Here is a 23,015-nt window from a genome sequence, read left to right as displayed (position 1 = left end):
TTCGGAAGATAAAAGCTCCAATTGTAGCTCTTCTACTCGAGACACTGACTTGAACTCCCTCCTTCGAGTCAGCTAGGACCTTCTTGAAGGTTGATATGAGGAACTCCCTCCTTCGAGTCAGCTAGGACCTTCTTGAAGGTTGATATGAGGAACTCCTTCTTCTTGACTAAATAATTGAGAGAAACTCCTTTTCTCTCTCTCAGACAGCTCTCTCTCTTGTAGAAATATACACTGAATTCTGTTCTGAACTCTTCGAACTCTCAGTTTGCTTACTCTGCCTTTAGGTTATCTAATTTGGTCCTTATATAGAAATCCCTAGAATAGGTGTTTGACCCAAACTAGTATTCATAAAGACTTAATTAGAAGATATTTTCCCAAAATACCCTTTTAGGGTTCCGTTAGTGTGTTCGGCCAACATAGCCCCTTTATGGGATTTCTTGGCCGACCCACTTAGGGCCTAACCGGACATATGATGGCCTGATGGCCGACCCCCTTAAAGCCTTCCCAGGCCTCCCTTTCGGGCCCGGATGTATGTGTATGTGTTCGGACTCCTCCGAACTAATTGGACTTACTAATAATGGATCCAATCCACCTATTTTCTAGTCTCCCACTAGTCAATTATCTCCGTTCAAACCATCACTCTTATGTGTAACCCTTGTAAGATCCGGTCTATGTTAGTTGCGGATTACCGAAGTTATCCGTCGATCGTAAGCGGCTTCTAGCTAAGCATTCAGACCCCTAATTCGACCGAACTAATGATCTTCCGAGTAAGGTCATCATGATCCTATTCGCCAAATCGTACGCATTGACATCTTGGTCGAAGGAATCCCTTCGGAAGGATACCATTCCTTCAGACCGAGTGAATATATCCTTCAGTCTCCCACTTGTACTTAAAACAAGTGCAATGCTCGATTCCCATGTCTTTTTATATCTCATCTGATATCTCATACTTATCAGACTTTCTTGATCTCGAGAACAAACATTCAAGTCTACGGATTAACTTTTAATCCATTTGAGCATGGTCATGCATTTTTCAGTTGGTTCTCGTCAAGTGGCCTGGAGATACTTTATCTTGATTTTACTCAGGAAGACATATTCCATTCTCGTACTCCAACTCAATTTCATGTCTATCCTGTCTCCCCCAGTAATCCGCCTTTATAACCACTTTTTACGGCTGGCGTTTAACGGTACCAAAGTTTGACATTCCTTACATAAACTGAGTGAGTACTCATGTTTTGAGGAATCTCTCCAATTTGCTTAAATGAGAGTTATGACATTTCATGACTTCATCTTTTGAAGTACTCTCACTTTGGCGGTTTTCCAGTGTATCATCCATACACCCATAAAGTTGACTTTGAATACTCTTATTCATGTTGCCCAAGAAACAACGTTATCTTGTCAATCACTCATGCTAGTCTTCTTAAGTCATTGTTGTCCAACCAATGACCTGGACGAGGGATAGTATAATGGTGTTCTTCTATGTTCACTTAGTAGGGTCTCTTTCATTAGATCATGCAACTAATAAACCTACTTGGAACACTCCATTGTTTTGGACTGTCGTCTAAATTCTAGACCAAAATTTAGATGACGAAATAAACTGAGTTTATTTCGGATAACAAAAGTTTGTAAAATTTTGAGCACCCGCGTAAACTCCTTTACGTTCTCAATTTTACAAGTCTCTTAGGACTTTGTACCTTGATCCTAGTTCCTTAGATATGTTCATCTTCCATGTTCGTTCAAAGGTGTCAGTTTAGTTACATTTTCACTTCGTTTATTATTATCGCGCTTAAGAACGCCTTTATAAGCTTTTGTGATAATATCAATTTCTTAAACTGAAACCAGTACTTCCTAAGTTCTAATTTTACTTTCTTATCTAGTAGAGTTAGCAACGACTTCCAGCATGAATACTCCTTTTCATCTGTTTGTCTTTTCCTAAAAGATTCTTATCTTTATTTTCGGAAGATTGCTTTTATGACTTTCTTCAATATTTGTTTTCAGAGACTTAATCCTGGATGCTCCCAGTATTCTAGGTCGTTCTCTGATATTTATGGGTGACGACATCTTTTATACTCCAAATATTTCTCAGATGTGCGGGTAAACATCAATCACCTTCATAATCGATCTTATGTTTTTACACATAAGTATTTCTCTCAAGTTTGCTTTTGCTCATCAGAATATCGAAATTCTGAATTTTGTTTGGCAGTTATCATGCGAGATGGGTAGAATCTCTCTCTAAGAGTTCTTCTATTTTGATCTCTTCAAAACTCCTATTGAACAGGTCTCATCATCTCTTTGATCTATTACTATAGATTTTGATGCCCTAATTAATTTACCCTCGTCAATTGTCCTATAGAGTCAGTTCTTTAACTGTTTTGACATTCCTAATCTTCTTCCCAACCCCAGTATGTTCCTACGTACAAGACTTGAAACAAACTTGTTTCACTCCCACATACCTTCTTGTCGAACAAGACTGACCATTCTCACTCTTACCTCTTTGGACTCTCAGTTCAATTTCAGAGTGGTTTTGCTATAGTATATGTGAATATTTCTAGGATTCATCATAGGTTTTGAGCAAATATCGAGAAACCTCCTTAATTCCTTAAGAAGTTTCACGACGAGTAATTCCTTACTCCCAATATAGCGAGTAACTTCTTTACTCCCATTGGTTGCTCTATTCGAAATCATTTGAATATTTTCCTCCCACTTGTCTTCTTTAAAGACCCTTTCTTTCAAGTAAGACACCATCGAGGGCAACAATCTAATTGTGTTTCGATGATTTATGGGAAAACCCCGTTATTCTTCTTCCGAAGAACCTATGTCTAAAAGGTATTAGACGTTGAATAAAAGAATGGTTTTAGAACTCTTTCTAAAATCCATACTTGTATGGATTCATTTATTCACTATAGCTTTTCTAGGTTTTAGTGGGTTGGCAAACGTGCATTAGATTTCTGTTTTGGAAGATTATATGACTTTAGACTTATGATCTCATCATAATCTTTGGTCAAATTGATCCTTTACTTGATTTAGGTTTAGTTTCTAAAACTTTTCCTACAATCTAGTATATAGTCTATTCTAGTCACATTAATCATAGTCTTATGTCTAACATGAGTTTCAATGATTAATTGGCCTCTGTTTTGTCATAAGAGATCTTGTCAAATTTATTTGTTTGAACCATGATTAACTATCGTTGAGAGATACGTGATCAAGCAACTTTAGCTTCATCCATGTTCTTTCAAATTTATTTGACCAGATTAGAATAACTAAATTGGATCGTTTGGTATAATTATTTAAAAGTTAAATATGCATCTTTTAAGAACATCATAAGATACTACATACTTTATTTACTTCCATAATCTCATTACAGAGTCGATGTTCAGAAAAAGAAAGAAAAACTGATTAAAGTAATGTGAGTCTATGATCCTTCTTAAGCTTTTCTAGCAACTCATGCTTTCTTAGCTTTTGACAGGTTCATCTCCTCTTCAATAAATACTCAGCTTCCACTTGCTCCTGTCATTCATAATGAAAGGAGCTTTTTATGTATCTAATTATTTTAAAAGGAAAAATATTTAATTGAATCGACTTTTAGTATTTTTACCTAAACCGGAACTTCCAGCTCTGTTGTTCAATTCTTCCAAGTATCGTGGACAATCTCTTATCCAGATATGAGATGTGCTACCACAAAATAGACAACTATTGTTAGGAAGGATGGTTCTGGGTCTTGACACTTTCCTGCCTGCTCTTCTGCTAGATCGTCTCCTTCTCCTAACGTCTTCCGTTCCCGAATTGGTACCCTCTTGAATACTAAGACTTTCTTCTTCAGTTTCAGGTATGCTGATTTTGCTTTCAGCAGCTTCCAGAATTGCGAGCAGACTTTTAAAGGAAACTTTTCCAATTTTTTGCTCAAAGTCAGTTCTTACATCCTGATAACTATCGTTTAGTGAACGCAGGATGATGTCAATCGCCAGTTCGACTGCCATAGGAGATCCCATCCATTCCATCTATTTGAAGTGATCAATCATTTCCAAAACATGGTGACGAAGTGATTTTCCTTTCTCAAGTCGTTTCTCCAGTGTTATCATTGTGATTCTAAATCTCTCCATTCAACATTGTGTTCTAAACACTTCTCTGAGTTGTCGAATGATAGTGTATGCTTCCATGTCAATGAATTTATCTTGATATTTCTTTTCCATGGACATTAACACTAGACCAGTTACTGGCGCTGACTTCCTTCGAATAATGTCTGCTTGCTTACGCTCTTCTTCAGAAGAGGTTTCTGAAAGTTCGGGGATTGGGGTGTCCAATACATTTGCTCTTGCTCTGAGAACCTTTCTCAGATCTCTTTCCCATTGTACGAAGTTGGTGTCATCCAACTTTATAACCACGGTTTGGAGGTTGAAGATATTGTTGTTTGTCATAATTAAACTACATGTAAGAAGCGCAAAAGTGACTTAAACTTGTTATCCTCGCATAATACTTATTTTGCCTATATTATTCTATATTTATTGTCCCCTAAGAATAATATAATTCCAAGATCCCATTCTTTCGAAATTAAGCGTACTTTGGCATTGTCCTTAACTCGTGGTCCTGGATGAGTAACATTTTACTGATCATACTCTTATGATTCTTGGTTGACTAATTTCACACATGAGTGTCAAATTGTCTTTTAGCCCCGAAATCCAAAACCCTTTTGCTGACTTGTTGAGAATAACCATTTAGACATGTAGACCTCTTCATAGATCTATCCGTATTGTCTCGAGGTAAAAGATGGCACCCTACTTTTGCAGAACCTACCATCGATGAACAAGGGCTCAACAGGTGTCTTAATCTGGGTAGGCTCTACTCAAAATTCTTTTTGGGACTATTACTTAATTTATCAAGTTGCATTACTGTGAACTCTAGCATAACCATTCATGATTTATTACGTAAAGGTTTATGTGGGTTTGCGTAATGATTTATTAAATCTTAGTATAGCCCCTAAAAGATCTCATCTTTTAGGTTATTTCTTGTTCGCCAATGGTTCATTTGGATTCATATCCTTGAACCTCCATTGATTACTCCTGATGAGACATGAAAATGTCCCATCTTAGTCTCTTAATTTGGACAAGTTAGTCTATCTAGGGCAGTTACTCTCATGAATTAGTTTTTTTTCTACTCAGGTACCTTTTTCAGAGTTATGTGTGCAAAACGAAAAGTTGAAAAGAATGCATACTAGGGGTATTTTGGTCATTTTGTGATTCTGATTTCATGATCAATATTAGTGTTCGGATGGAAAGTAGAGTCCAAGACGAACCCGTAGGCGAAAACAGAAGTCAAATCGGAGGTCGGATGAGCAAATTAGAGCGAGTCAAAGTTCGGGTCAAATTTGGTGGACTAAAAGTCAAGAAGGACACGTGGCATGCATCCGGCAAGAAATCGAACGAACCGGAGACGACGCGGGCTACTTTCTGTCATGGTCCGAAGTACACCGAGCTATTCGCAAAGCACGGAAGATCCAACGGTGCGGATTTAATCAAGACGCGTGTTGATGGATTAATACATAAGCCGCACCTTTCCTTGTCCAGCCGTGAAGTACCGAGTCCGAACTTATAACCACTTCAAACCGTCATCGTCTTCCTCTCTTCTTTCACTGTTTCTAAAAACAGAGGTCGACTCTTTGTTGAATTAGAAACTTAACAAGCAAAGAGATCGACCGACTGCTTCTAAAAAGGAAAGAGAAGGAAACATAAACCGACTATGAGAGGTCTTTGATCCTATAAAAAGAAAAGAAAGTGAAGAGAAGGGATCATCCTCCATTAAAACCGAAAATCAGAGGTAGAGAGAGAGTGAGAGTTTTAGAGTTTCTGTTTCTACTTTTTCTTCTCTTTGTGAGAGAGAGTTAGAGAGAGAGAGAGAGAAAGTCTTGTTTCCTGTAGAGAGAGAGAAATCGATTCGATTAATAAAACCGAAATTTCTATCTTCGTTTTCTTCTCTTTTCTTGATTACTACTGTTAGAGAGAGAAAAAAAGAGTTATATTACTGTTTAGAGAGAGAAAAGAGAGATTATAGAGTGAGAAAGAGAGAGATAATAATCGGGTAGAGAGAGAAAGTCGAGAGGTTGAAGAAGACCGTGTTTGTTTTGTGTGGGAAAATTATTTTCTTTCTTGGAAAATTATTTTCCCTAAGGGTTTGTTTGGCTGCGTAAGGGAAAATTTCGTGAAAAAGGTGTTTTCTTCTCCAATTCTTTTTCTTTCTTTAATGTTATTATTTTTCTTCTCTTTAATCATTATCATGCTCTCATCCATCATGAGTAACTAACTTTCCCGATTTAGGGTTAGGGTTAAGCTTTAGTTTTGTGTGATTTTCTGACTTAATCACTTTTAAGTACTTAAACACTTTAATTTCTTCGCGTATCTTTCTCGATAACCTCTTTCATTAGTTATACTTATGTTTGATGTTTCATATTTAGACATTAGGTCTTTAATGTTTCATGCTTACGTTTGATATCTAGTAGTTAGAGTACCCGTGATTTTACGTATCGAAATTGACAATTTTAAAGTAAGTGTTCTGAAAAGTAACAATCATCCGAGGTTGGTTTTCTTCCTTGAGTTATATAAGAAGAATATTTGAATTGCATAAGTTAGAGGTCATACATGCTAAAGTAGATCCAGAAACCCTAGATTCTCCCTTCTCATAAAGTTTCTCGTTTATCAGCTTTTTATTGTTTCTGTTATTTTACCTTTAATACAATTTTTAAAAGAGAAAATCACCATAGATACAAGTTTTAGAATAGATTATACTTAGTCCCTGAGGATTCGATCCCGGTCTTATCGGGTTTTACTACTTGACGCTCGTATACTTGCGGGTGTACCCTTTTGGGCTCATCAACTCCCGCTTGAACCATGACCTCATCGTTTAGTTCGTCAATGGATTCTAAGACCCTATACTCTAAGTATTATTCGGGCACATTCACTTGTGTTTAGTAACAAGAATCGATTACTTATCTAAAGGTATACTAATCTACGCAATCACATACATTCATACATACAATAATACGACATTCATAATTAAAAACAAAGTATGTATTCTAGATTCGTTTCTAGGTTTGCTATGTTTCGTATAACTAATTGTGGGAAATTATGACATATCTATGTCTAATGGGCTCTAAAGTTTATTTTCGTAAAATTCAGACTAAAGGCACATTATGTTTCTTCCTTAATGATTTCCAAAATCGATTCAAGGAAAAACTCCATTTGGGCCCTCCGATGGCCCGGGTCAATGTCGGAAAAATATGTTTGGAACCGGGAGAAAAAGGTTTGAAAACTCCCATTCGGGTCAAGGTCCAAAAGCCCTCGAGTCAAACCTCGAAAATACCTAAGTCAACCATGGTCATAATCCCTTGACTGGTCTCGGGTCAACCCTAGACATGTCTCGGATCAGCCTAGTTATAGGCTGGACTTAGGGACAACACGTTCCTATCGTGCTCTATCCCCTAGCTAGACGTGTCATGGCCGAGTCAGATGCGTCACAGACACTTCTGACCTAGGACAGACCATACGCATCTCGGGCGGGATGCCTAGGATGAATCCTGGATGTGTCCTAGACGCGTCCAGACCATCGGGTCTTTGGTGTACCGTCTCGGATGCTAAGTCCGAGAGGTATTGGAACAGTGAGACGCGTCCTAGGCGCATCTCGGGTTGGGATGGTATAGGGTCATCTCGGATGCATGGTCCCGAGATGCCTTGGTGCATCACAGTAGCGTCCTAGACGCTTCTGTGCACAGACGGCACGGGCATCCTACTTTGGATGCCTTTAGGACGCGTCCAGACGCGTCCTAGACGCGTCCTAGACGCTTCTGGTCGCTCTAGACGCGTCTGGAAGCTTCCAGTCGCATCCTAGATGCGTCTGGACTTGCGTCCAGGGTCTCGGTCCTAGACTGAGACCAACTAGTATCCCCAAGAGCGCGTCCTGGACGCGTGAGGGACGTCCGAGACGCGACTGTCTCGGGCTGGGATATCCCAGACGCGTCCTGGACGATCTGGGATGTCCTAGACGCTTCTGTCTCGGAATCCTAGTCCGTGTTGGACTGGGATATCCCAGACGCGTCCTGGACGCGCTGGGATGTCTGGGACGCTTCTGTCTCGGACTCCTAGTCCGTGTTGGACTGGGATATCCCAGACGCGTCTTGGACACGCTGGGATGTCCGAGACGCTTCTATCTCGGAATCCTAGTTCGTGTTGGACTAGGATATCCTAGACGCGTTCTGGACGCGCTGGGATGCCCGAGACGCTTCTGTCTCAGACTCCTAGTCTAGTCCGGACTAGGAATCCCGGTCCTTCACGGACTGGGATTTCTAGTCCGTGTCCTGGCCGGTCCGGCCAGCTGGGTTTCTAAATTATTTGGAAAATCCTCTTGTTCCAACTGCTTCTTATCTGTTTTGTCACTGTTCCAGCAGCTGTTTGGTTTTGGTTTTGATGATTTCATCATCCAAAAACTTTAGTTTTGATGATTTTTGTCAAAAACTTTAAAACCTAAAGCTAGTTTTCGAAAACCCTTTTTAACAAACTAAAGTTTTAGTGTTTTAGGTCATCGAATCATATCCAAAACCTTAATTGATCTACTCAAAACATGTTTAAATCTCCATTCAAACACAATTATCTAGTTATTCAAATTTGAATCTAATTCGTCTAGTCAAAGATAGTTCATGCGAACGGCTCGTGATGCCACTGTTGGGGTTTATGTGTATCTAATACAACTATCTAATGTTCTAAGCGGAATCTCAAACATCATATGTCTAACATTAGATTACCAAGATCGATATACGAGAACTAATCAATGAACTAGAATGAAAAGATGATTACCTCGCTTTCCCGCGAACTAAATCTCGACCAATATTCGGAAGATAAGAGCTCCAATTGTAGCTCCTATACTTGAGACACTGAGTGTATGACTTGAACTCCTTCCTTCGAGTCAGCTAGGACCTTCTTGAAGGTTGAGAGAAGAACTCCTTCTTCTTGACTAGATAATTGAGAGAAACTCTTCCGAAGGAGTCGAAAGGAGTAAAATCTTACTAATAATGGAGTTTCTCTCAATTATCTAGTCAAGAAGAAGGAGTTCTTCTCTCAACCTTCAAGAAGGTCCTAGCTGACTAGACAATTTTTGACATCAACAATTTCTATAAAATCTTTCTTGAAGTTATTAATGTAAATCATAAAAATCTTGAGTTTTTGAGAAAGTCTTTTCCAAAATTCTATAGATTTCTTTCCAAAAGCTTTAATTCTTAAAATTATTTCCATATCATGTCTTATTTATTATTATCATCAAATCATTCTGACATCATTGTCAAAAAATCTTTTAAGAAAATTGTTTCTAAACTATGGGTTAATACCTTCCAAAATAAACTATCAATTTGTATTTTTTTTATTTGTATATCAACTTTCAAAAAAAAAATTGAAAAACATTAAGAAAATAACGGGTTTACCCGACCCGGGTTCAACCCGGCCTGTCCTTATACTCGGTCCCGGGTTCAACCGAGGCGCCAAGAGAATTTGGGCTGCGCCTATAGATGCACCTTATAAAATTTCCCCAGGGGTGCACGGAGGCTTAAGGTACATGAAGCCCATTTTTTTTTTTGTTGAACTACATGAAGCCCATTTGAAGCCCTAAAAGAGAGAATGCCCAAAATCTCTGTTCCTCTCTCCTTCAAAAAAATCAATCTTTCCCATCTCGCTTTCCTTTCTCTCTCAAAAAATCGATTTTTCCCTCTCTTCTCCATCAAAACCAAAATCATCGGTGACTACAAGTAACTAAGTACTACTATTCATATCCTCTTTTTATATGGAGGGATCTAGAGGTATTATTGTGAAAGCAAAGAAGAATCTAATGAGGAGTACGCCGATGGTGTCTATTTCCAGATTGATAACCACCTACATCAACGAACAGGTACCTCTACTGATTAGTTCCCCTCATCACTCTATCTAATCTCTCAATTATTTTTTTGGTATTATTGTGAAAGCAAATTATTTTTTTAATTTGGTGTTTGATTTTTAATACTCAATAATAGGACGAGGCCGATGAGAATCATGTTGGTTTTTTTGGTATAGTCACCGATGATGATGATGATGATGATGATGATGATGATGATGATGATGACACAACTACTACTACTAGGCCTAGGGGGGTTAATATTGATGGTGAGGTAATTCCATTTCCATCACCACTAAAGGTTATTGCTTTGAGTTTCACTAAGGCCGCAAGAGCAAGGATCCATAAAGCAGGTGGAAAATGCCTAAGTTTTCGTCAGCTTCCTCTCTCCTTCCATAAAAAGTTTTTATTTACCTTCTCCAAACACCATAATTCAGTGGTCATCATCAAACCCCACACCAACAACAACATCATCAAGGGTTGTAGTAGTAGTAGTAGGAGGAGCAACCAAACCACGAGGAGGAATGTGAGAAGGAGAATTCAAGGAGGACAAAGAGGAGGAGGTACTAGCTGCTAGGGTTTATTATCCTCCTATTCTATGGCAGTACTTTATTCTTCTCCCATGATTCACTATCTTTAACTAGTTTTTCCCTCTTTACAGATTACTACTGTATCCCAACAATGACAAGAGCGTTCATGGACAACCTAAACGACGACCTCCTTTGTGAGATCCTGATGAAACTACCTGCAAAAACATTAGGTGGACTAAAAGTTATCAACAAAAGATGGTACTCCCTCATCTCTCATCCTTCCTTTGTCGTCAAACACACTAGTCTTCTTCAAACAGCAGCTCGAGGAGGTTATTCTACTTTTATTTCGCTATCATTTGAACGTCTTACGACTCTGTTATCTTTTGATTCCCCTTCTTCACCCAGTCTCTTTACTGAAACCGCCTTTACCCTAAGCTTACCACCTGATAACCTCTCTATGCCAACCATTGATCCTCAACCAACATTTTATGCTAGTGGTCGTGGCCTACTTATTGCTCGGACTGATTACCACAATTACATCTGCAACCCTTTAACCAAGAAATATAAATGTATTCCATTGCCCACCAAAACGTTATTTTTTAGTATCGGGTTAATCTTTGGTGGGTCAACTTCCTCCGACCAGTATGACCATAATCACTACACTCTGGTCGGAGATTTTTGTTCCCTCAACTCGTATTAAACCAGTGTTCTTTGATGGTCGGAGATTTTTGTTCACCATAATCTACGAACCTAAGTCCTATTACTGTTTACTGATGGAACATGATGTCCGAACGGGTGTTACAAAACCTTTACAGTCCGAAGGTAGTAATTCATCTTTTGGAGGTTCTGTACATTGTGTTCCTATTACAAGCACTCTTATTGAGGTTTAGAGGGGCAACCGAAATTTGGTTAGGAACTTATCATGAAATTTAGGTATTTACTTTTGGTTAAAAATCAATTTTATTTTTTATTGTACTGGTGTGATGTATTTATTATGAATTGCACAATACCTTTTTTTTTTCTGGAACTGCAGTTTATTTATGGATACCTTAATTAGTGCATGGCCAAAACAAACATTATAATCAGTTTTTATTATTGTCAATTATATAAGCGCTATGAATTATCGAAGAACAAGCTGCAGGAATATGCGGAGAGAATACGTCTTTTGCAGGTTCTTTACTGTTGTGATTGAAGAAGTAATCGGTTTGAAGTCGATTGAAATCCAAACGTTCCCAAAGTTGTAGGCATGGAGGGAAAATTTGAAACAAGTAGAAGCAATAAGAGGGAAAATGAGAGGATATTAGCTCATTTCAGAAGTTTGAGGGAAATGTTTTTGAAAAACTGGTAGTATTGATTTGATTTATTCGCCTCACTTATTTCAATCTCAAAACTATATGCATCTTGAATACATACTATTCTATTTTTCTTTGTGTTGTTACTTCAGGTCTGGGTAGGGTGTTGGTACTTCTCTTTTTTGTTGAGAGTAGGGTGTTGTTACTTCAGGTCTGGGTAGGTCTACTTCCATATCGATTTCCATCCTCATTTGATGATTTAAAATGGCAAGGTCTTTAGGTCATTAGTTAGGGTTTAAGTGTGGCTACTAGGGGTGGGATTTTAACCCGGAAGCCGCCCACGACTCCGAGTCTGAAGGGTCCGTGACCGTCCGATGTCCGAATCGCTTCCGCCCGACCGAAAGAGCTTAAACGCACGGACGCGGACATAGGTCCTTTCCGGGTGTTACGACCAAGTCCGTCTGCTTATATAGTCCGACCGACCCCGTCCATATTCGTCTGTAATTCTATTCGTTATACCCTCCCGCCTATATGAATAGTTTGAAGCCTTTAAATCTGTACGGTTAGCTGCAACGGTTAGATTTCAAGAGTAAAAATATGAAATTACTTTTCTTAATCTTGTATTCGCCACTCTACTTCTCTAGTCTTTCTCTCTACCAAAATCTTAATATATCATCAGTAACCTTAGAACCCACCTAACGCCAATCGTAATCCATGAGAAGAAGAATATAATCGATCGTAATTCATGAAAAATCTCAATTATTATCTTTCTATTTTGTATTCATTTACTTTTTAGAAGTGTAAAGTGAGAGTTTAGAAAGTTGTATTAGTTACTAACCAACTTTTATTTCGAATAAAAGTTTATTTATTTGTTTATTAGTGACTGGCGCCCGACCGGTCGATGCTTGGTTTGCCCAACTATCAAAACGGTCACGGACGGACACTTTGTTTGAGAAAAACTCAAAATGTCCGTCCGTTTTGTTGACATTGATGGACAATTGGTAAATATTTATTATTTTTTATATAATATAATATAATAAAACAGTATATAATATGATATAATAATACAATAATATAATAAAAAGATAATAATAATATAATATAGTTATATATAACAAAAAGACAATAATAATATAATATAGTAATATAATAATAAGATAATATTATTATAATATAATAATAGTATAATAGTATAATATAGTAATATGATAATAATATCAATATTACTATAATAAAGTATTATAATAATAGTAATTATTTTATAATCTTCCTTGCTGAAATGTCCACATGTGTCTTCCATATTTTGAGAGACATTTTCTCTTCGAAATCTCTCCAAATTTACACTAAAATGTCTCCAATTGTCCACAAAATCAATTTGTCTTGAAATGTCCATAACTTCGTGTCAAAAACGAATAACACAGACATTTCAGGACATTTGACATGTCTCAAACGAATAACACGGACATTCAGAGACATTTTAAATGTCCCTAACCAATAACACAGACATTCGGGGACATTTTCAATGTCCCCAACCAATAACACAGACATTGGGGGACACGGTCATGCCCCCCAATGTCCACAACCACTACCCTCCCCCCCCCCCCCCCTTAGGACTTGTGTCCGTTTTGTCCGGACCGGTTGAGTTAGTTTCCGTCATCTTCTACTTTTTTTTTCTTTCTAAGATGACCTCCATTAACGGGAGGTTTTTTGAGGAGAGAGAGTGAGTGCAGTGACGTTAGCTGCGAAAGCCGCTTCCCTTTCCTTTCTACCTCCAGATCCCCAATTCCAAACCCTAAATCCACACTAGCCGATCTACTTGCTTCATCAGCATCTTGCATGCTAGCATTAATGCACTCCCAACCACCTCCATGCAATCAACATAAAAGACAATATAAATCTTTTGCTTAAGCACGCGAATATTCCCAACCAAAGAACGAACCCTAGGGATTGGGGGAAAATCAAATCGTCATCAGCTCGAGGCACCATCATCTTCAATACCAAGACAAGCAATCAAGCTAATAAACGCAAGTAAGCTAACTTTCTTCTCCCCTCTCCATTTTAATTTGTGAGTCTTTCTTTCTCATCGCTGTTTTTACTTTCTCTTTCCTTTTCTCTTTCTGTTTCTTTCTCTTCCTCTCCTTCTCTCTCTATAATGCCTCCGGTCACGACCGGTTCTAGTGAGTAGACGGCTCTGAGGTGTAATGAATTCCCAAACCCTTTGCATGTTGAGCAATGATGTTTTTTGGCCGAGTCTATCCGTCTTCTTCCCCTCCCTTCTTCTCTATTTATACCTCTACCCCCCCCCATCACCTTCATCACCTTCTGCTATCAGTACTTAACCCATCGGATTAGGGTTATTCTTATGGCATCCCAATACTCTTTTTCCTCTCGTGGCAGACTCACCCTCCACTTTTCTAAACCACGTCCAAACAGGAACTTCAACCCATCAATTACGGTTTCATCGGTAGATGGGTATACCCGTATGATGTAGGATTGACTTTCATCAAGAGGCTATTATACCCACAATGCAAGTTCTTTAGAGATTGTGAATACTACCCCACCCAAGGACCGGTCAATACCTTTCTTATCAAACCTAAGAGTCAATTTATCCTCGATGCTCTCAACTTTGGTCATCCATGGATTCTCAGAGGGATGATCTTGGTTCTTAAAGAGGTTGAATTCCCAGTTACTGACGCTATGGATGACTTATTCTTCGAACCCATGCGTTGTACTCTTTTCAAAGTCCCCCAGGCTCTCCAAAACAGAGAAGACTTCGATTTCATCTTCAGTTGTATGGGTAAAATTATAGACATCAAACCTAGAAACTTCGGTCGGGTTAATAACAACACTGTGAGTGTCCACTTCTTCTATGATATTCATACGCCTTTGTTTTCTGTTATCAACCCCATCTTCTCGGATGGGGAAAAAGAGATCAAAATTAGCTATCAAAAATTTCCAGGGGCCATCTGCCAGTTATGTCAGATTGTGGACCATCCTCTTAACAGTTGCCCTATCTACGTCATTTCTTCTTATGACCAGGAGGATTCTGATCCTGACCCCATGGAAACCACTCTGGATGACTCTCTTATCTTAATCCCAGAACCCCCCGAATTGTTGGCCCCTCCTCCATCACCGGCTCATAGACCCATTCCCCCACACCATTTGTTCCAGATATCTGACCTTCCCGATAGAAACAACTCAAGGCTTCCATCATCACACTCTTCTGATCAATTTGTAGAAGATCAGCGTGACAATTCTGTGATGGTCGCAAATGACGAAGCCAGAAGACTCCTGCAAGAATCAATGCTCTTAACTAACAGTCTGAATATTATTACCAATGTAAGGGTGGAAGATGAAACTACACTCTCTGTCTCGTCCTCTCATTGAATTTCTTTCTGCCTTTTAGTGTTTTAGTTGTATTTGCTTTAGTTTCAGTCCAGTGGTTGTGCTGTCTTTTTTACTTAGCGTCTCTTGTGTTCTCTTGTTAAGTCTGGTTGTATTCTCTTATTGCTAGTGTCCATATCTGGACTTTTTTGACTTTTAGAGTAGGTAGTTTGAACCTGGATGGTAGTAGACATCTGGGTTTCATTCACCTTGTTTGTTATAGCATTGGGAGAATCATATCAGACTTATGGTTTGTAATTTTGTTTCTTATTCCCTTGCTTATTGCCTAGCTTTAGTTTAGTGTTCTCTTCTGTTTATTTCTCCTTCTTCTCTTCGGTTTGTCTCAATTGCTCTCGGTTTTCTTCTGTGTTCTCCCCTTCTCTTTTAGTTTCTATAGTTTTACTCTTAGTATCTTTCTCTCTACTTCTGTTCTTGCTTGTGTTTGCGGTTGGGTTGACTTGCCTGTTTATTATTTCCCTCGCTTTTGGTGTGCCTTTAGAGGTTGGCCCTGGACCTCTGTTGGGCCTAGGTGGGCTTTTGCTCTGTCCCTTCGGTTGGGCCTTGGATAGCCTTTATCCTCTCTCCCCTGTAGGTCTTGTCAGCTTGGGTTGGCCCTTGCCTCTGGGCCTGGTGTTTTGTCACCCATCTTCGGGGAGCAGCTATACTGGGATACTGGGGACATCTAGCTTGGTTTGGGCCTTTTCCCATGGACTTATCAGTGCTAGCCTGGAATGTCAGAGGCTGTGGTAATTTCGTTAATCGGAATCATCTCAGTCGACTCATTAATGAACATCAACCAGAGTTTATATTCCTTTCGGAAACGAAATGCATGAATACTAACTTGGATAAAATTCTCAACTTTAACCATATTTATAATAAACATGTTGTGGACCTGGTTAACAAGGCGGGTGGTCTGCCTCTCTATTGGTCCAATAACTACTCCATGAATATTATTCACACTGATCATGACAAGATCCATGTAATATCCACACAGGTAGACAATAGTAATCAGATCATTATTACAGGCTTTTATGGGTGCCCATATAATCAGAATAAAATGAGACCTTGGGATACCCTCACTCAGCATGCCCCTAACACTAACATGCCATGGCTTGTCATAGGAGACCTTAATTGCATACTCCACCCCTATGAAAAGTCGGGTGGTAAAAAAGCCCACGGACCTCAAATGCTTAGCTGTAGGAACGTCATAAACAATCTGGGCCTCCATGACTTAGGTTTCTCTGGTTACCCTTATACTTGGTCCAATAAACAGTTTAAAGGCAATCTCATCCAGGAACGCCTCGATCGAGCTATAGTCAATCATACGTGGCTGTCCATCTACCCCCAGTCTAAACTCACGCATCTCCCCACTCTAGGTTCCGATCATAACCCTATCCTTCTTACCACTAAACCCAACGTCAAACTGGGGAAACCCTTCAAATTTATCCGGACTTGGATGTCCCACCCGGATTGTGCGAAGTTCATAAAAAATAATTGGATTACTCTTCCCTCACCCATCCAAGCTAAACTTAACTCGCTTGCTCTCAAACTTTCGAAATGGAACAAAGAAGTATTCGGGCACCTGGACACCAACATCAATATTCTCACCAAGAAAATTCAAAATACCCTAGACCCCGATGCCTTCCAACATCTTTTTTCTGAAACGAAACCCTGCTTCTGCAACAGGAAAGCCTATGGAAAGAAAAGTCTAGAATCGCCAACATTAATCTGGGTGATAGAAATACTCAATACTTCCATGCGGAAGCAACTACCCGTAACAGGAAAAACCAAATCCACTCGATTAAGAAAAATGACAATTCTTGGACCGACGAGCCTTCCGAGATCTCTAAAATTTTCTCCACCCATATCAGTAATATCTCTTCCTGTAACGGTTCCAGACTCTCTCCCAATCTCACCGAGTGCTTCTCCTCTCAAATCACTATAGGGCAGAATGAGTACCTCACCACAACCCCTTCTTTAGAAGAAATCCCTAAAGCCACTTTCTCTCTCAAACCTGGGGCTGCCCCAAGCCCGGATGGATACCCTCCTCTTTTCTACCAAGCCATTGTGCAAGATGACGTTAAATCCATGGTCCTTCATTTCTTTAACTCCGTTAATCTGTCGTCTCTTACTAAGCATACCCACATTTGCCTTCTTCCTAAATCTAAAACTCCTCAAACTCCAGCAGATTACAGACCGATTAGCCTGCTGAATACTACGTACAAAATTATTACCAAAATTATGGCTAATCGTCTCAAAACGGTGTTACCGGATCTGATCTCCCCTTTTCAAGCCGCTTACGTTCCTGGTAGAAAAATCATAGACAACGTCATTATCAGTCAGGAGCTTATCCACTCATTCAAAAACATCAGGGGGTCGAAAAGCTTTTTCGGTCTCAAACGCGACATGTCTAAAGCTTATGCATATTATCCTTTGTATTTGACAAATCCTTTAACGAACAAATAATATTTTGACTAATACATTATATGTTGTTAAGAACATAATTATATATGTCGTCAACATTTTATAACAAGTCGGGACATTATTGTACATGTTGTCAACATTTTATAACGACACGATGATATATGTTGTCAACATATTAGGGTAAAAATTGAATTATGAAAAAAAATATGTTGTCTTGGTAACAACATAATTACATATGTTGTCAACATTTTGAAAAATGTTCAAAAAATGGGTTCTTTTTGGTATTATTATTTTTTAGTGGGTTTTTTTCCTATTAGGGTCTAGATTTTGGGGTTTTTCACTCATTCTTTCTTGTTGAAAGATGCTAAAAGATAGGGTTATTTCCCGATTGGCCCCCAAAAGTATGACCAGCTTCCCGCGTGGCCCCCTAAAGTATCAAAAATACCCAGATGACCCTCTTTTGTATTTCTCGAGGCATTGACCAAAAAGTCAGATTTTAACTTTCCAATGCTACCCTTTTGTCCTTTTCTTCTCTCTTTTTTGGTTTAGTCCCTAAAAATTATCTCTCTTTGTTTTCTATCTTCAACATCATCTTCTTTTCCCCTTTCTCTCTCTACACAAAAACCTTCATTAATGAAGGTCTCGAATATTTTTTTTCTATCTAAATCAAAACATTGCACATTCAATTTATTTCACTTTATCTCTCTAAAATATTACTCTCTTTCTCTCTCTAAAAGAACTCCCATAATCTAAAAAGTAACGAAGATTAGAAGAATAATATTGTGTATTAGTATGTTTAAATTTGTGCTAATTAATGTTCGAATTTAGATCAATGAGTAGAGTTTCTGAAGATATTAGATGAATCTGGATCGACTTTTGTTTTGAGAAAAATTGTTTCCTTAAAGAGGAAAATATCTTCATCTACTTGTCTTTGCCCTAATTTCTAGAGTTTCTGTTTATGTTTTGCCACCATTACTTGAGAAGTCAAACTTCAAGAATTTTCTGATCTTCAACCTTCAATCTGTAAAAGTTAACTAAATAGAACAAAAAGAATCAATTTCTGTTTGTCCTGAGATAAGTTAAAAATTACTTATAGCCAACATCAACTGCCTGGTCATTCATTCATCACTTTTACCCAATTCAGTCTTTGATTCAATTTTTCTACCCACAAACCTCATCTTTTCTCTCTAACTTCTAATACCACCACATACCACAAGTTGAGTTCACAGGGTTACACCTTAATGAGACAAATTAAATCTTACAAGCAACTTCTTAGTCGAATGGGTCCAAGCTAAAGGGTATGCTAAAAACTAGGGGAAATCGACAAGTCGATGTTCATTATGTCGTAAGTCCTGGGGTTCCTGATGTAGTTGAAGAAAATTTCGAAGGATATTATTTTGGAAATGATGATCTTTTTCTTGAAGTTCTTCAAGATCAGGTGAATAATAATTGAACTTAAGAATTTTATTTCACTAACAAGTAGTTTATAGTTGGGTGGATGTAATGTTTTTTTGGATTGAGGGTGGATGAAATGTTTGTTGATATTCCTGAGTGAAAAAAGGTAAATTAATATGTTTTAGTTTGGTATGTTGTAGGAAACTGTGTACCAATCACTACAATTAATCTCTTCAACAACAAAAAAAATCACTACAATTAAGTGGTGGAAGTAACAGAGCTAAAACTTCGACAAGTACTGGTTCGAAACTGTGGAGATTTGAAGTGAATGTAGAGAAGAAAAAGATTTTCAGGACCTAGCTCCATTAATGAAGGTTTTTGTGTAGAGAGAGAAAGTGGAGAAGAAGATGATGATGAAGATAGAAAACAAAAAGAGATAATTATGAGGGACTAAACCAAAAATAAGAGAAGAAAAAGACAAAAGGGTAGCCTTGTAAAGTTAAAATCTGATTTTTTGGTTAATGCCTCGAGAAATACAAAAGGGGGCTATCTGGGTATTTTTGATACTTTAGGGGTCCACGCGGGAAGCTGGTCATACTTTTGGGGGCCAATCGGGAAATAACCCTAAAAGATATAACCACAAAAACTACCAGCAATATATAAGACCCAATACTATCAATCAATAAATCTCATCGAACTTGGAAAAAAATAAAATACCTAAATTGTGGTAACTAAATACCTAACAAAGACCTATTCTCCTGGTCGTGAGGTCTTCTCTTCTCCATTGGCCGTGAGGCCCGTTAGGCTTTGCCGAGAGGCCCAACATCACTGAGGCGCCAAGAAAATTTGGGGTGCGCCTATAGATGCACCTTATAAAATTCCCCATGGGTGACGGAGGTATAAGGTACATGAAGCCCATTTGAAACCCCAAAAGAGAGAGTGCCCAAAATGTGTGTTCTCCTTAAAAAAATCTCTTTTCCATCTCGCTCTCCTCTCTCTCTCTCTCTCTCTTGTGAAAGGATTCCTCTCTCTCTCTCAAAAAATCCATTTTTCCCTCTCTTCTCCATCAAAACCAAGGGCACCATTGGTGGCTACAAGTAACAAATAATACTACTATTCATATCCTCTTTTTATATGGAGGGAGCATCTAGATTAGGTTTAATTGAGAAAGCAAAGAAGAATCTAATGAGGAGTACGCCGATGGTGTCTATTTCCAGATTGATAACCACCTACATCAAAGAACAGGTACCTCTACTTATTAGTTTCCCTCTTCACTCTATCTCATCTCTCAATCTATTACTCCACTAAGTTGTTGAATTATTATTATTTTTTTAATTTGGTGTTTGATTATTAAGCCCTACTTACTCAATAATAGGATGACGACGACGGAAATCATATAATAGGTTTTTTTTGGTATTGTCACCGATGATGATGATGATGATGATGATGACACAACTACTACTACTAGGCCTAGGGGGGTTAATATTGATGATGAGGTAATTCCACCATTAAAGGTTATTGCTTTGAGTTTCACTAAGGCCGCAAGAGCAAGGATCCATAACGCGGGCACAGGTCCTTACCCGTTATACTCTCCTACCTATATGATTGATTTTAAGTCTTCAGATCTGTAAGGTTAGTTACAACTGTTAGATTTCAAGAGTAAAAATATATAACCCTTAGAAATCAATTTCTTAATCTTCACGTCTCTACTTCTCTAGTCTCTCTCTTCCAAAATCTCAATATCTCATCAGTAACTTTAGAATTCACAATACACCAATCGTAATCCATGAGAAGAAGAATAGAACCGATCGTAACTCATGAGAAATCTCAGTGATTATCTTTTAATTTTGTATTCATTTACGTTTTGGAATTGTAAAGTGGGAGCTTAGAAAGTTGAATTTAGCTACTAAACAGTTTTAATTTCGAATAAAAATTTCTTTATTTGTTCATTAGTGTCCGACCGATCGGTACCCGGTTTGTCTGACTATCAAAACGGTTACAGATGGGCACTTTGTTGGAGAAAAATCTGAAATGTCCGCCCATTTTGTTCGGATGTCCGAGTGGACACTAAAGACTTGTGTCCGTTCCGCCCGGACCGGTTGAGTAAGTGTCCATTTTCCGCCCGTCTGAACCAACTCCCACCCTTAGACAATGCCAGGATTTAATGTTACTTCAGACTAGTCTAAAATAATTTGGAAAACAAAAATTTCACTTTTAACGTATATGTACTGATAAGTAATATTTGAAAACAAATTTTTGCCGAATATGATATTTTCCTATTATTATCTTAACTTTTTAATAAAACAAGTAATTTCAAAACTTTACATTAGAACTAATAAGATATATGTAAAATTTTGTTAACATTTCAAACATAAAGAATTTTTAAAAAATTAACCTCAACATTTTATAATATACGTCATCGCTGGTAATTTAAGACAAAAAATAACTAAAACATAACTTGGATGGTACATTGGAACCTAACAAAAGAAGTAAAACTTGACTTAGCACAAAAAAATGGGTCAGGAAAGAACAAGGTCCAGAAGTAAGAGGTATACCTTGAGACTGAAAATGCAAAAATATAATATAACTGCCAATACAGAATGAATTCAACAAATGTAAATAAAACACAGGGAAGATCTCTTCTCTATATCTACCAGTATAATTTTACAGCAAGGGGTTGCCAGCCCTGGCTCCACCCATTAGTCTGGTCTATGGGGTGTGTTTATGATTAGTGACTGTTGAGGTTTTTAGGATGAAATGATGAATGTGTAGAGTCTTTGTCATGAACAAAATTTTTGTAGTTGTAGACGAATTATTGTGTTGTAAAGTAGAACAATACCAATACTGGTTAGGTTTGGGACGAAGTCTTTCAGATGAACTTCTAGAGCCTTCGCGAGAAACAAAATCTTTGACCCATTTATCTGTGTCTAAGTGTACAAAAGCTGAGATAATATCGATAACTGACTTAAGACATTACATTATCATTGAAGTTTTTCTAATATTCTCCTTTTAAGATCTCGAAATGGAAACTCTTCTTTTCCTTTTAAGTTGCTCTCTCATTATCTCAAACCTATCTGCAAATGTGGAACCACTTCTATCACATGTTGTTTGGATGGGTAGGTTTCTCCAATGTTCGTTTTTAATAAAAAATTCGTAGCAATTACAAAATAATTGCAAATTAGTAATACTCTAACTTTCAATTTAATATTATTTTGCATTTACTTTTGTAGCATTGGTAAGTGTTTTAACTTATTAAGTGAAAACTAACGGTAAAAGTTATTCATCGACACTTACTAAATGCAAAATTACTCTTAGAACGCCTTCGTTTTTCTTCTAAAAAAATTACAAAAATAAAAAATAATAAACTGAAAGTTGGAGTTCATCAATTTACATTAACTTTGTAAGGGCCATAACAGACATACCAAAGAAAATCTTATATTTAAACAGGAAATTGGATCGAAGGCCCAATTTCATGTTTTTTTGGTTAAAAAGAAAACTTAACTTTTTAACAAGCTAGGCCTCAAATAAGTTTTCAAAATGTTCTTGAAGGACAATTTTAAAGACACTCCCATTTTCAAGGTCAAGTATACCCTTTGTCTCTCTAAAAATACCAAGAAATCCTAGAAACCCAAATTCTAATCAACATGAACGAAAATTGAGAAATGACCGTGGGTATTTGGCGATTTCGTTGAGCTTGTTAAAATCGATTTTTTTGCTATAAGATCATAAATCTAATTTACGTTTTGGTGATTGAATCTCTTTACTTGTTCTTTGAAGATGATTTTGAGGGTTTTGAGTTAAGTTTTTGGTGAAGAACTTTAGAGAGAGAAAATTACAATTTCCAATTTTTGAATCTTTAGGGTTGAAGTAATTTTTTTTGCTAAGTTAGTTATGATGTTTTGTTAGCTTTGATGTTTATGTTCAAGCTTATTTGTTGAATTTCTATGGAAGTTGTGGAAGTATAGTTGATGCAAGGAATGTGTTTGATAAAATGCTTGAAAGAGGTGTTGTTTAGAATGCAATGTTACTTGGTTATACAAGATTTGTGTTGGTTGAAATAGCTATAAAGTTGTTTGATGAAATGTTTGTG

General features: G+C 37.8%; 1 protein-coding gene across 1 annotated transcript; it reads left to right on the top strand.

Annotated features, from left to right (window-relative positions):
- Positions 1 to 9,641: 9,641 nt before the first annotated feature.
- Positions 9,642 to 11,130, top strand: LOC147550588 (uncharacterized). The gene is made up of 3 exons (XM_086668475.1): positions 9,642 to 9,918; positions 10,040 to 10,463; positions 10,562 to 11,130. The coding sequence occupies exons 1-3, from the start codon at positions 9,814 to 9,816 to the stop codon at positions 11,128 to 11,130; spliced, it is 1,098 nt and encodes a 365-aa protein (XP_086524601.1). The 5' UTR covers positions 9,642 to 9,813.
- Positions 11,131 to 23,015: the final 11,885 nt, after the last annotated feature.

This window comes from Eschscholzia californica, unplaced genomic scaffold (assembly GCF_041429995.1).
Source record: "Eschscholzia californica isolate CP2 unplaced genomic scaffold, dmEscCali1.0.p SCAF_3, whole genome shotgun sequence".
NCBI classification, from domain to species: domain Eukaryota; kingdom Viridiplantae; phylum Streptophyta; class Magnoliopsida; order Ranunculales; family Papaveraceae; genus Eschscholzia; species Eschscholzia californica.
The sequence above is the reverse complement of the archived record's forward strand: the minus strand, read 5'-3'. Positions and strand labels throughout refer to the sequence as shown.

What these genes read in the sequence shown, in the direction of transcription:
- LOC147550588 (XM_086668475.1), top strand. Translation starts at nt 9,814, where the DNA reads ATGGAGGGATCTAGAGGTATTATTGTGAAAGCAAAGAAGAATCTAATG. An exon ending in CCACCTACATCAACGAACAG is followed by an intron (nt 9,919 to 10,039) that starts GTACCTCTACTG and finishes ACTCAATAATAG; the next exon opens with GACGAGGCCGATGAGAATCA. An exon ending in AGGAGGACAAAGAGGAGGAG is followed by an intron (nt 10,464 to 10,561) that starts GTACTAGCTGCT and finishes CCCTCTTTACAG; the next exon opens with ATTACTACTGTATCCCAACA.